Here is a 14,649-nt window from a genome sequence, read left to right as displayed (position 1 = left end):
GGCATGAGTCTACCGTTTCAGTATCATACACGGTGATTTCTTGGCCCTAAAAATCCTTTGTGTTTTTTGGTGGTTTTTTTTTTTTTTTTTTTTTTTTGGTTGGCACTGTGGAGTAATAGGTTAAGCCTCTGTCTGCAGCGTTGGCATCTCATATGGGCACTGGTTTGAGTCCTGGCTGTTCCACTTCCAATCCAGCTTCCTGCTAATGGCCTGGGAAAAGCAGCAGAAGATGGCCCAAGTGCTTGGGCCCTTGCACTCAACCACGTGGGAGACATGGATCGAGCTCCTAGCTCCTGCCTTTGAGTTGGCCAAGCTTCAGTCATTGCGGCCATTTAGGGAGTGAACCAGCAAATGGAAGACCTCTCTCTCTCTGTCTCTTCCTCTCTCCATCAGTAACTCCCCCTTTCAAATAAATCTTTTTTTTTTTTTTTTTTTTTTTTTTTTTTTTTTTTTTGACAGGCAGAGTGGACAGTGAGAGAGAGAGACAGAGAGAAAGGTCTTCCTTTGCCGTTGGTTCACCCTCCAATGGCCGCCGCTGCAGCCGGCGCACCGCGCTGATCCTGGCAGGAGCCAGGAGCCAGGTGCTTTTCCTGGTCTCCCATGGGGTGCAGGGCCCAAGCACCTGGGCCATCCTCCACTGCACTCCCTGGCCATAGCAGAGAGCTGGCCTGGAAGAGGGGCAACCGGGACAGAATCCGGCGCCCCAACCGGGACTAGAACCCGGTGTGCCGGCGCCGCAAGGTGGAGGATTAGCCTATTGAGCCACGGCGCCGGCTCTCAAATAAATCTTTAAAAGAAAATCTTGGCCAGCGCTGCGGCTCACTAGGCTAATCCTCTGCCTTGTGGCGCCGGCACACCGGGTTCTAGTCCCGGTCGGGGCGCCGGATTCTGTCCCGGTTGCCCCTCTTCCAGGCCAGCTCTCTGCTGTGGCCTGGGTGCAGTGGAGGATGGCCCAAGTGCTTGGGCCCTGCACCCACATGGGAGACCAGGAGAAGCACCTGGCTCCTAGCTTCGGATCAGTGCGATGCGCTGGCCGCAGTGCGCCGGCTGCGGCGGCCATTGGAGGGTGAACCAACAGCAAAAGGAAGACCTTTCTCTCTGTCTCTCTCTCTCTCACTGTCCACTCTGCCTGTCAAAAAAAAAAAAAAAAAAAAAGAAAAAAAAGAAAATCTTCTGTGTCTTACCAACACACCTGTCTCCAGGTTTGCCTGCTATATCATTGGAACACATAATGTGTAGTGGTGGCATTTTCACAAATGAATTGTTTCTCCTGTGGTGCACATCTACACGATAAATCGCAGTGAAAACTGCCTCTTTGCTTCTTGAGAGATGTCAGCGAGATCTCTTGCTGTCTGAGTGCTATGGGCTTGTGTAACCAGGAAGAAAGTTTGCTGGAAGTGGATGGGAGACCGTCACCCACAAGCTTGTATCTCCCATACTCCTTTCTGGCTGACCTGTCAACTCCCTTGGCATCCTGTCCCTTGGGAGTCACAGGGTTGGTCACGCTCAGAGGGAGCAAAGCCACACATCCTTGGGGAGGGACCAGAGGTGTTTGCAAGACAGCAGAGCGAGTGGGGCAGCACCTGGGGAGCTGGACATTTCGTGGTTTCTGGCTGACCCGGGCTTGCAGAGTTGGCTCACAGGATGGGTGGGATGGGGCATCCGTGGTTGCCAGTGGCATCCTGCTATGAGGATTCATCCAAAAGTCTGTGGAAAGTGGAATTTTGATGCACTGAAATTTGAAGTCCATGCACAAGGTGTTTCATAAACACAGAATTTCCATGAACTTTACGAAGACCCCTCATATAGATGCTTTCAATTCCACTGGCAACCAAAACAATCCTATCTTCTTAAAAACTTAATTTTGTTTTTTTATTTTGACATAGCATGTTTTTAATTTGTAATATTTTAATTCGCATTATAACCAAAGGCTTATAAATGAAGACTTCCACAATAATAACCACAGCAACAACAATAAATAACAGTAAAAGACAATAGTTGAGCAGGAAAATAAGCAAGGCCCATATAGAATCATCAAATGAAAGATACTCAACTTCACTCATACACAGGAAGTTGTTTTTTTTTTAAGATTTTATTTATTTACTTGAGAGATAGAGTTACAGACAGTGAGAGGGAGAGACAGAGAGAAAGGTGTTCCTTCTGTTGGTTCACTCCCCAGATGGCCGCAATGGCGGGAGCTGCGCCGATCCGAAGCCAGGAGCTAGGAGCTTCTTCCAGGTCTCCCACATGAGTGCAGGGGCCCAAGGACTTGGGCCATCCTCCACTGCACTCCCGGGCCACAGCAGAGAGCTGGCCTGGAAGAGGGGCAACCGGGACAGAATCTGGCACCCCAACCAGGACTAGAACCCGGTGTGCCGGTGCCACAGGCGGAGGATTAGCCTAGTGAGCCATGGCGCTCGCCAAATAAGCTTATCTTTTAATTGCATTTTCCCTGAACTGCTTGAAGTCCAATGATAGACCTCATGAGTGGAGGTTCCTCTACCTGGGCTTGTGCAGGGAGCGGATGACCAAGGAACCATCTGTGGGGCACACTGGTGGGCCCTGAAGGCAGAGTCTCCACCTGTACTTCCCTGCCCATGCCTGGGCCCTCAGCCAGGACACCAGTCCCACCCACATACCCAGTGCCTGATCAGGGAGAAACCTTCTAGAAATCTCCAGCCCTTCCTGTCCTCGGATGATGCTGTGATCCTACGGAAGACATGGGTGGGAAATCTAGTGCTGGATCCTTGGAGTCTGGTTACCATGACAACACAGACGCCATGTTTTCAGAGCCACCTGTCGGCAGTGTGTGGCTCCAAGTGTTTGATGTGTTTCTCATCCACAGTGAACCTCCCAACAGCGCTAACAGGCCAGCCAGGGCTGTTGTGATTCATCGCTGTACACAGCAGGTCATGAAGACCTAGGTAGGAGAAACTGGCCAAGGCCATCTGCTAAAGGGTGAAGTCCATGCTGGGAGCAGGCAACCTGCAGTGTGAACCAGCGACCGTGTTGCTGGTCTACCTCTGGAGGACTCTGGCTGGGTCTTTCATCTCAAACGGCCCTCATGGTGGCTCTACAGTGGAGGCAGGTGCATGGTACAACTCCATCTTACAAAGAAAGAACTGGGCCAGTGCTGCTGCTCAATAGGCTAATCCTCCGCCTTGCGGCGCCAGCACCCCTGGTTCTAGTCCCAGTCGGGGCGCTGGATTCTGTCCCGGTTGCCCCCTCTTCCAGGCCAGCTCTCTGCTGTGGCCAGGGAGTGCGGTGGAGAATGGCCCAAGTCCTTGGGCCCTGCACCCCATGGGAGACCAGGAGAAGCACCTGGCTCCTGCCTTCGGATCAGCGTGATGCGCCGGTCACAGCGCGCCGGCCGCAGCGGCCATTGGAGGGTGAACCAATGGCAAAGGAAGACCTTTCTCTCTGTCTCTCTCTCTCTCTCACTGTCCACTCTGCCTGTCAATAAAAGAAAAAGAGAAAATAAAAGGAAAGAGCTGAGAATGAACCAGCAAATAAGAGCATGGTCTCTCTCTCCCTCTCCCTCTCCCTCTCCCTCTCCCTCTCCCTCTCCCTCTCCCTCTCCCTCTCCCTCTCCCTCTCCCTCTCTCTCTCCCTCTCCCTCTCCACCCCCACTTTTAAGTAGATGAAAATAAATAGACATTTAAAAAGAAGACATTGCGCTAAGTGCAAGAAACACTTACTGGATGATGCCTCTTTGAGGAAATATCCAGAAACAGCAAACATGTAGAAATGAAGTGGATTAGCGATTGCCTAGGGCTGGGGTGTGGGGGCAGGGAGAAGAGAAGGACACTGGGATGTGACTGGTATGGGGTTTCTAATCAGAGGATGAAAAGTGTCTAGGGGCCGGTGCTGTGGCACAGTGGGTTAATCCTCCGCCTGCAGTGCCAGCATCCCATATGGGTGCCGGTTCTAGTCCTGGCTGCTCCACTTCCAATCCAGCTCTCTGCTCTGGCCTGAGAAAGCAGAAGAACATGGCCCAAGTCCTTGAGCCCCTGCACCCGCATGGGAGACCTGGAAGAAGTTCCTGGTTCCTGGCTTTGGATTGACTCAGCTCCAGCCGTAGCAGCCATTTGGGGAGTGAGCCAGTGGAAGGAAGACCTTTCTCTCTGTCTCTTTCTCTCACTGTCTGTAACCTCTCAAATAAATAAATATTTTTTAAAAAGTGTTTAAGTTGGATTGTGGTGATGGTTGCACAATAGTGAGTACACTACTAACAACCACGGAAGGTACCCTGCACTTTTTCTTTATGTTTGAAAATAAATAGAGCCACAGCCCACCAGGTCCCCCTCTTCAGCCAGACCTAAGGGCCACCCCAGCCTGTGGTCCTCTGAGCCACCTCACTCCTTACTTTGCATCTTCTCTGTGATCCACTGGACGGTTTGCCAGCGAATGTTCCACAGCCTCTCTGATGCTCTTGCAGACTCAAGTCTTGCTGGTGGTGATGGCCCAGTTGCGACCTGAACTCCCTTGTTGCTCTCTGCAGTGCCTCTTCACACAACTCCAGGCATGCCCCATACCACTTGCCTCCCCCCACCTACATTCACACACCCACGTCCCAACACACTCGCAAAACCACAGCTGTGTGGCATGGTGGGTAAAGCCGCTGCCTGCAACGCCAACATCCCCATGGGCTCCAGTTCGAGTCCTGGCTGCTCCACTTCCAGTCCAGCTCTCTGCTCATGGCCTAGGAAAGCAGTGGAAGATTCCCCAGTGCTTGTGTCCCTGCCACCCTCGTGGGAGACCCAGAAGCAGCTCCTGGCTCCTGGCTTTGATCTGGCCCAGCCTTTGCCATTGCGACCATTTGGAGAATGGACTAACTGATGGAAGCGCTTTCTCTCTCTCTCTCTCTCTCTCTCTCTCTCTCTCTCTCTCTCTCCCCACTCTCTCCAAAATACACACACACACACACCTCTCTCTCTCTCTCTCTCTCTCTGTAATTCTGCCTTTCAAATAAATAAAATAAAACTTAGAACTTACAGCTGTGATATGCAGCTGGGAGGCTTTGGTTTCCTCTGGGGCTTCCCCTGCGGAAGTGATGGTGGAGCTTAAGGCTGGAGTCTGAGGCAGGTTGGGAGAGGGTAACCCAGGCAGCAGTGTGGCCCGTGGAAGGATGAGAAGGCTGGTGGGGTTGGAGTCGCTGCAGAGCATGGTCTGGGGTTGGAAGAGGGAAGCTGCTTCAAGGCCTTGAGGTCCACATGAAGGTCTGGGCTTTGTTTTCAGAGCGGTGAGAGCCAGTGTGGCACTGGGGCGTGGCATGAGCCAGGCTCTGAGTGGAGGTCACATTGGGTGGAGTCTGGATGGAGGAGGTGGTGGCCATGGTCTGGATGACCAATGGTGGGAGCTTGGGCCAGGCTGACGGTGGGGGAAGGAGCAGTCTGGGGGGTCACAGTGCATAAGGAGGGAAGAAGATGGAGTTGAGCCACGGTTAGGGAGTGTCATGGTGGGACTTGGTGATGGATTGGCCGGTGGCTGGGGTAGAGGTGGGGGAGTGCTGACGAAGGCGTCTGTGTTGCTCTCTGGTTTACCAGTCACCAGGGCATGGGGAGGGAGGCTCCATGGGGCGCCCCCTATACCAGCATCCAGATTCTTTCGAGAATCATCCCAAGCAGGGTGGTGAAGATCTCCAGCAAAGTGGATTTCCCGTAATCCTGCCCTCATTCACAGTCAGGTGACACAGCCGAACGCTCTCACTGTATTACTTCAGCTAAAAATCTACTTAGCTCCTGAGTGATGCTTCCTGCTGATTGGAGAAGCAGCTGGTCTCTGAACCTCATGGATTAAGACCGTACCTTGACTATTAGAATTCTGTGAAAGTAGGTGAGACCTCCCCACCCCGCCACTTACCCTTAGAACTGTGGTTTCCAAAGTGGGGTTCACTAGAACACCCATGGAGGGTACAAGAGGAATATTTTAGTGCTTATATTTTTATATAGTTTTTGAGTTTCTGTATCCCTGATACTTTTTCCACGTGAAATGCAAGAACCAAAGGTTCTGTCTCTGGATGGAAAGTGTATGTATTTTTTTTTTTAAGATTTATTTGTTTACTTGAAGGTCAGAGTTATACAGAGAGAGGAGAGGCAAAGAGAGAGAGAGAGGTCTTCCATCCGCTGGTTCACTCCCCCACTGGCCGCAACAGCTGGATCTGAACTGATTCAAAGCCAGGAGCCAGGAGCCTCCTCTGGGTCTCCCATGTGGGTGCAGGGGCCCAAGGACTTGGGCCATCTTCTACTGCTTTCCCAGGCCATAGCAGGATCAGAAGTGGAGCAGCTGGGACTTGAACCAGCACCCATATGGGATGCTGGCACTGCAGGGGGCAGCTTTACCCAGTACACCATAACACCAGCCCTGAAAGTGCATGCATTTTTACTTTGTGTCTGTACTGAACACGTACAGACTTTTTTTTTCTTTGTCATGATTCCCTAACCAATACAGTAGAACAGCTGTTTACATAGCATTTCCATTGCATTAGGTATTATCCACCACCTAGAGATGATGTAAAGTGTATGGGATGATATGTGTAGATTCTATGCAAACACTACACCATTTTCCATAAAGAACTTGAGCACCCACGGATTTCACCATCTATAGAGGCTGCTAGAGGTAATCTCTCAAAGACACAGAATGTCAATGGCATAGTAGTGTATGCCATGATTTAAAAAGGAGTAAAACATGGGGCCAGCACAGCACTGTGGTGTAGTGGGTAAAGCCACTGCTTGCAAGGTCGACACCCCATGGGGGCGCCGGTTCAAGTCCTGGCTGCTCCACTTTTTTTTTTTTTTTTTTTTTTTTTTTTTACAGGCAGAGTGGACAGTGAGAGAGAGGGAGAGACAGAGAGAAAGGTCTTCCTTTGCTGTTGGTTCACCCTCCAATGGCCACCGCGGCCGGCACACCGCACCGATCCGAAGGCAAGAGCCAGGTGCTTCTCCTGGTCTCCCATGGGGTGCAGGGCCCAAGCGCTTGGGCCATCCTCCACTGCACTCCCGGGCCACAGCAGAGAGCTGGCCTGGAAGAGGGGCAACCGGGACAGAATCCGGTGCCCCGACCGGGACTAGAAACCGGTGTGCCGGCGTCTCAAGGCAGAGGATTAGCCTATTGAGCCGCGGCGCCGACCCTGCTCCACTTCTGATACAGCTCCCTGTTAATGCACCTGGGAAAGCAATGGAAGATGGCCCAAGTGCTTGAACCCCTGCACCCATGTAGGAGACCAGGAAGAATCTCCTGGCTTCTGGCTTTGGGTCAGCCTGGTTCCGGCCATTTAGATGGAAGATCTTGCTCTTTCTTGCTCTCTGCCTCTCTTGCTGTAACTCTGCCTTTAAAATAAAAAAAAAAAAAATTTAAAAATGTACAGTGGGGCCGGCGCTGCAGATCAGTAGGCTAATCCTCCGCCTTGCAGCGCCGGCACACCGGGTTCTAGTCCCAGTCGGGGCGCTGGATTCTGTCCTGGTTGCTCCTCTTCCAGGCCAGCTCTCTGCTGTGGCCAGGGAGTGCAGTGGAGGATGGCCCAAGTGCTTGGGCCCTGCACCCCATGGGAGACCAGGAGAAGTACCTGGCTCCGGCCTTCGGATCAGTGTGGTGCGCCAGCCGCAGCGCGCCGGCCGCGGCGGCCATAGGAGGGTGAACCAACGGCAAAGGAAGACCTTTCTCTCTGTCTCTCTCTCTCTCACACTGTCCACTCTGCTTGTCAAAAAAAAAATACAGTGAACATACTAGAGAGGGTGCCCTTTACAATTTTGAACAGATCAAAAATGTCTAGAGCCCACAGTCTGAGAGAATGGTCACCATCAACAAGCCAGTAGCATTGGCATTCGCTTTTTGGCCTCTTCCACCCCTCTCCTCACTTCCACCAAGGTGGCAGCCTCAGTCTCCCTCACTTTCCTCCCCGGCTCTTGGTGACAGAGACCCAGCAGAGAATGTGGCCAGGGAAGTGCAGTACCTAGATCATCGGATGCCCATGCATCTTCCAGAAGACCCCGGAACCTTCATCCAGCTGTGTAGGCATTGGCAGGGCATATAAAACAGGCCTCTATAAAACAGAGTCATGGCCGGCGCCGTGGCTCAACAGGCTAATCCTCCGCCTATGCTGCCGGCACACCGGGTTCTAGTCCCGGTCGGGGCACCAGATTCTGTCCCGGTTGCCCCCTCTTCCAGGCCAGCTCTCTGCTGTGGCCCGGGAGTGCAGTGGAGGATGGCCCAAGTGCTTGGGCCCTGCACCCCATGGTAGACCAGGAGACCCACCTGGCTCCTGGCTTTGGATCAGCATGGTGTGCCGGCTGCAGCACGCCGGCTGCGGCGGCCATTGGAGGGTGAACCAACGGCAAAAGGAAGACCTTTCTCTCTGTCTCTCTCTCTCTCACTGTCCACTCTGCCTGTCAAAAAACAGCAACAACAACAACAAAAACAGAGTCATGAACTTCCAGCCCTGGAAAAGATACTAAAAGTCTTCCAGGTTTGTGGTTTCCCCGAGGTAGCTATCACATCACATCACACAAGGGGAACTGTGTGCCACCTGCAAATGTCTCAGCTTTGTACCCCAGGAGTGGGGTTCCTGGGTCTGGGGCGGCTCCAGACATTGGTCACTCTAGAGAGCTCCCTTGGTGATGTGGAGACACGACCAGGTTTGGGAACCTATGAGCCATGCCAGATTTTCCCTCCAACCCTTGAAGGAAGGACTTTGGGGGAAACATCAAAATTGCCCCTGGAGCCCATGAACCAGGTGATGTCCAGTTCTGGAAATGCCCACTTTGGCCTTGTTTGATGATGGGAGTCATTCTCAACCCTTCTCTCTGCCAGCCACATCCAATCCATTCCTGATGATTTTGCCTTTTAAAAATCTCTTGAAGGGAGAGCCAGTGTTGTGGTATAGCAGGTAAAGCTGTCGCCTTCAGTGCCAGCATCCCATATGGGCGCTGGTTCAAGTCCCGGCTGCTCCACTTCCGATCCAGCTCTCTGCTGTGACCTGGGAAAGCAGTAGAAGATGGCCCATGTCTTTGGGTCCCTGCACCTGTTTGGGAGACCTGGAAAAAGCTCCTGGCTCCTGGCTTTGGATAGGCATAGCTCTAGCCGTTGTGGCCAACTGGGGAGTGAACCAACAGATGGAACACCTCTCTCTCGCTCACTCTCTCTCTCTCTCTGCCTCTCCTTCTCTCTATATATAACTTTGACTTTCAAGTAAATAAATAAATCTTAAAAAAAATCTCTTGGTGGGGGTGTTTGGCCTTGGGGTCAGGGGGGCCCAGTAAAATGCCCACATCCTACATCAGAGTATCTGAGTTCCACTTCTCACTCCTTCTGCTGATTCCAGCTTCCTGCTAATGTAGCCCCTGAGAGGCAGCTGTGAAGGCTCAGGTCACTGGGTTCTCGCCACCCAGATAGGAGACCTGGATGGCCTTCTCTGGCTAGCTTTGGCCTTGGCCCAGCCCTGGCCATTGCAGACATTTGGAGAGTGAACCAGAGGATGGAGTGCTTGCTCTCTCTGTGTCTGTCCCTTTCTTTCTGTTTCAAATAAATTGATAAATCCATCCAGTGTCTCTTTCTATTGTTTTTCCCAGCCAGACCTACTGACTTCTCCCTTCTTGCTGCTGATCTGTTTTCTACACTACAGGCTTTTCAAACCCCAGTCCTTCAGTGCCTTTGTGGTAGAACAAAGACCGATTTCCTGAACACAGCCCAGAAGCCCTTGCCAAGGGTAGACCCTGTCTATCCCCTCAACTCTACACAGCTTGTCCATTGTCTGTCATTTACAACAAAGTCCCCAAGGTGTATTTAGCTCTTAGCATTGAAGATTGAAACTCCAGAATTAAGCAAATTTCTTTGTTCAGCCTCTGATGAGGGCCCTATTGACTGTGTCACGTGGTGGCAGAGAAACAAAAAAGAACACAGCCATGTTGCAGGAGAGGGCAAATGCATGGGGGTGGGCTTAGCGCGATAATGACTTACTCGAGAGAACTAACCAAGGTCCCACGAGAACTACATTAATCCGTTCTTTTAAATCCATTTAATCCACTTATTTATTTGAATTAAATTATAAAAACATTAAATTCTTTTAATCCATTTATTTATTTGAAAGGCAGAGAGAGAAAGAGAGAGGGCGTCTTCCCTCAGCTGTCTCACTCCCCAAATGGCTGGACCAGGCCAAAGCTGGGAGCCCAGAACTCCATCCTGATCTCTCACGTGGGTGCAGGGACCCAACTGCTTGGGTGGAAGAACTGGGACTCCAACTGGCACTCTGGGGGTGCCGGTGTGGCACTGTGCCACAACTTCTGTCACCTCTGCACTTGTCCATGCTGAGAGCAATGCCCCTAATGACTTAATCACTTTCCACAAGGCTCTGTCTCTTACAGGTCCCCACCCCTCTCCATGGAGCTAAGGAATGCTGCAGGCCCATGGGCTGTCACCCCGCCCTCTTGGACTGCAGGAGTAGTGAGGACTGGCCTGCTGCTGTCCTGTGAGGCTGATGCTGGGGTTCAAGCTCCCCCCTTTTTGAGCAACTTCCTCCACCTCTCTCACCCTCCGTTTCCTCTTCTGTAAGGGTTTAATGAGGTCGTTGGTGTGCATGTATTTCCTCTTCCTTTCCGTGTATTGTAGCTTTGAGCTGCTGCGTCTCTCGGGTGTTCCCAGAGTGCTTTGCAGCTCGAGCTGCCCACTGGTGTCATTTTCAGTCTCACCGAATCTGCTGCTGGTTGCTCACCCTTGGGACTCCAAAGGCAGTCTGTGTCACTGGAGGTGGCAGACTGAGCTGTAGACGGAGGCTGGGCAGGTGGGATGAAAGCAGGCATGCACTCGGGCACTGATGATGTCACTGCGGGATCCCTCGAGCCAACGCTGCCCCTTGCGATTCACGCTGGGCTTGCTGGCCCCAAGAGATCAGTATGTCCTCAAGACTCCCAGCAGTGTGAAAGCCTCCTGCCCCTTTCCAAAAGAGCACGGCGGCTCTGTGTTGGTCCACACTGCAGAACCCAGGGTAGGAAGCCACTATCCCTGCCACCCGGGCTAGGCCTTCTGAAACACCTGTGCGAAGCCCCACAACACCATCTCCCTCTTGTTTAAGAGGTTCAGTGTCAGGGCCAGTGTTGGCACAGCTGGTTAAGCTGCTGCTTATGACCCTGGCATCCTGTGTCAGAGGGCTGATTCCAGTCCCGGCTGCTCTTCTTACTACTATCAACTCGCTGTTAATGAACGTGGGAAGGCAGCACAAGATGGCCCAAGTGCCTGGATTCTTGCTATGGGAGACCTGGATGGAATTGCTAGCTCCTGGCTTTGGCCTGGTCCAGCTCTGGGTATTACAGCTATTTGGGGAGTGGACCAACAGTGTTCTTAAACTGTTCTTCTTGTGTGTTTAAGTCAGATTACACCATGCTGCACTGCGAGAACAAACCGATCCTGACATTCCCTGTGCTATCCCTCACCCAAGGCGAGTTGGCTGAACCCTCGTGTCTGTCTGTGCCCCCAGGTGTGGCTGTGCGGAGGCAGCATGGAGGTCCTGCCTTGCTCACGGGTGGCCCACATCGAGCGCAAGAAGAAGCCATACAACAGCAACATCGGCTTCTACACCAAGAGGAACGCCCTCCGGGTGGCCGAGGTCTGGATGGACGACTACAAGTCTCACGTGTACATCGCGTGGAACCTGCCACTGGAGGTAGGGCCTGGCAGTCCGTCCCCACCACCCTTACTGCCTGGTGGTCACAGCTCCCTGTCGTGAACCTGTGCATGGTTCTTCCCTGGGATGATGCTCACGCTTGCAAAATCCTGCATGGGTCTGGAGGCGTTCGCAGATACCCGAAGCCCTGCTTTGCTTGGACATCGGCCCAGTAGAAAGCTCTCAGTCAGTCCACTTGCAAACATGAGAAGGTTCTGATTTTGTTCATCCTGGCTTCGTTGTGGTCATCTGAATATTCATTTCTGGTGCAGAAAAATTGAAATCCATGCATAGATTGCTCATCTTTTTATGTTTTCCTCCAGCTTTTTGGGGTCCTCTCTCATGTTTCAGGTACTTGATAGGTTCCTTATCGCACTGTCTCATTTAATTCTCCTAGCAACCTTGCCAGGTGCATTGACAACATTGCACTTCAAATAAGACATAGTCAACCTATATATTATGGCTTTCCCTTTACCTACTTATGTGCCTGTGACAAAGTTTAACTTACAAATTAGGTAATAGAATAGGTTAACAGTAATAACTCCTGGGGCCAGCCCTGTGGCATAGCAGGTAAAGTCACTGCCTGCAGTGTAAACATTCCATATGGCCGCCAGTTTGAGTCCCGGCTGCTCCTCTTCCAGTCCAGCTCTCTGCTATGGTCTGGGAAAGCAATAGAAGATGGCCCAAGCTCTTGGGCCCCTGCACCTGCATGGGAGGCCCAGAAGAAGCTCCTGGCTCCTGGCTTCCAATTGGCTCAGCTCTGGCTATTGTGGCCATTTGGGGAGTGAACCACTGGTTGGAGGACTTCTCTCTCTCACTCTCTCTTTCTTTCTCTCTCTGTCTCTGCCTCTCTGTAACTCTGCCTTTCAAATAAAATAAATAAATATTTTTAAAAAACCAATAATAACTACTAATAAAATAGAACAATTATCACAACATAGTGCAACAAGTTATTTGAAATTGACAAAGTGTTTCTTTCTGGAATTTTCCACGTGGTGTCCTGGAGCCATGGTTGACCTCAGGTAACTGAGAGGGTGGGACGTGAAATCCATACATAAAAGGTATCCACTGGGGCTGGCACCATGGCTCACTTGGTTAGTCCTCCACCTGTGGCGCCGGCATCCCATGTGGGTGCTGGTTCTAGTCCCGGCTGCTCCTCTTCCAGTCCAGCTCACTGCTGTGGCCTGGGAGGGCAGTGGAGGATGACCCAGGTGCTTGGGACCCTGCACCTGCATGGGAGACCAGGAGGAAGCACCTGGCTCCTGATTTTGGATTGGCGCAGCACTGGCCGTAGCAGCCATTTGGGGAGTGAACCAACGGAAGGAAGACCTTTCTCTCTCTCTCTCTCTCTCTCTCTCTCTCACTGTCTATAACTCTACCTGTCAAATAAATTAAAAAAAAAAAAAGAGGTATCCACTGTGTTACTGCCTCTGATTGAATGCCAATGGGACTCTACCATGCTTCTGGCCATTTTCATCAACCATGTGAGGTCTATTTCAAACAAAAAGTTGTTGCTCAGATTTCCCTTTGAATTGTACTTCCCTGTAGATTGCTGCTTGGCTGTTGGAGAGATGTTAATGAGGTGATTCAGACTCTCTTCCCCGGCCTGCAGAATGCCCACCTGGCTGTGCCTCGGAGCTGTGTGAGCTTCCTGTGTGCACTGGGTCCTGGCCATCCTGTGATGGAGAGTGAGGAGTCACACTCCAGATACTTTATTTCTCCCTGTCAGCTCTCAGCAGCCCAGCGCAGGTTCATTTCTGTAAGAGCAGAGTGAATTATTCATTAGAACATCATTACAAGCTTTGCAATGGAAAATTATGTTCCCTTCTGCATATAATGAACTTCACAAAGAGCCAACACAGGGCACAATTACACGTAGAGAGAACAGGAAGACAGGAGACCGGGTCCGGGCACTTACTCTCGTGTCTTATTCGCATAATTCTCTAGTAATTGGCTCGGATCGTTACTGGGGACATGTGGGTGAGAAGCAGCTGGGAATGTAGTTCTTCAGCCTCCCTCTCCCCACCCCGGGAACCCATTGGCACCGATGGGGAGGATGGGCTACTGCAGGGAGAAGTTCTCCCTAGCCAGGTCTGGACGACCCCTTTAATCCAGCCTTCCCAGGAAGGAAGCTCACAGGGCTCAAGATTGTCTCTTGATGGGGGGGAGGGTGTGTGTGGCATTGTGGGGCAGCAGGTAAAGTCACCGGCTGTAATGCCAGCATCCGACATGCGTGCCACTTTGAGTCCCGGCTGTAGCACTTCCCAGCCAGCTCCCTGCTAACGCACCTGGGAAAGCAGTGGTAGAAGATGGCCCAAGTGCTTGGGCCCCTGCACCCATGTGGGAGACCTGCGAGAAGCTTCCGGCTCCTGGCTTCAGTCTGCCCCAGTCCTGGCTGTTGCAGCCATCTGGGGAATGAACCAGCCAATGGATGCTCTCTCGCTCTCGCTCTCGCTCTCGCTCTCTCTGTGTCTTTCTCTCTCTCTCTTGGTAACTCTTGACTTTCCAAAGCTAAATAAATCTTTGGGAGAAAAAGAATAAAAAGATCCCCTGGAAGGTGTCGCGGAGGGGGACTTGCCCTGGACAGAGCTCCCTGTCACTGACACCCCCGGGCATCTCTCTTCCTGCAGAATCCGGGGATTGACATTGGCGACGTCTCCGAAAGAAGAGCGTTAAGGAAGAGTTTAAAGTGTAAGAACTTCCAGTGGTACCTGGACCACGTGTACCCAGAAATGAGAAGATACAATAACACCGTTGCATACGGGGAGGTAACGGAGACCGTGCGCGCTCACGATTCGGGTTGCTGCTCCGGGTGCTGGGGGTGGATTTGCTGGAGGGAGGTGGAACCACTGTTTCATACACTCATTCAATCATTCATTCATTCAGCTAGTGTTTGCTGGTGGGGAGGAAGTGGGGGGCGGTCCAGGGTCTGGCAGCAAAGCCCCTGCGGCTTGGGGGCTAATGTCTTAAATATCTGGACCCAGACAAGGACAAAA

General features: G+C 51.9%; 1 protein-coding gene across 1 annotated transcript in view; it reads left to right on the top strand.

Moving 5' to 3' along the window:
• GALNT17 (polypeptide N-acetylgalactosaminyltransferase 17) overlaps positions 1-14,649 on the top strand; it is a 505,081-nt gene that overhangs the window by 452,174 nt on the left and 38,258 nt on the right. The window contains exons 7-8 of the mRNA XM_008257969.3: positions 11,468-11,653; positions 14,284-14,421. Coding sequence (XP_008256191.1) covers positions 11,468-11,653; positions 14,284-14,421 — 324 coding nt within the window. The remainder of the gene's footprint in view (positions 1-11,467; positions 11,654-14,283; positions 14,422-14,649) is intronic.

This window comes from Oryctolagus cuniculus, chromosome 19 (genome assembly GCF_964237555.1).
Source record: "Oryctolagus cuniculus chromosome 19, mOryCun1.1, whole genome shotgun sequence".
Classification (NCBI taxonomy): Eukaryota; Metazoa; Chordata; class Mammalia; order Lagomorpha; family Leporidae; genus Oryctolagus; species Oryctolagus cuniculus.
The sequence above is the reverse complement of the archived record's forward strand: the minus strand, read 5'-3'. Positions and strand labels throughout refer to the sequence as shown.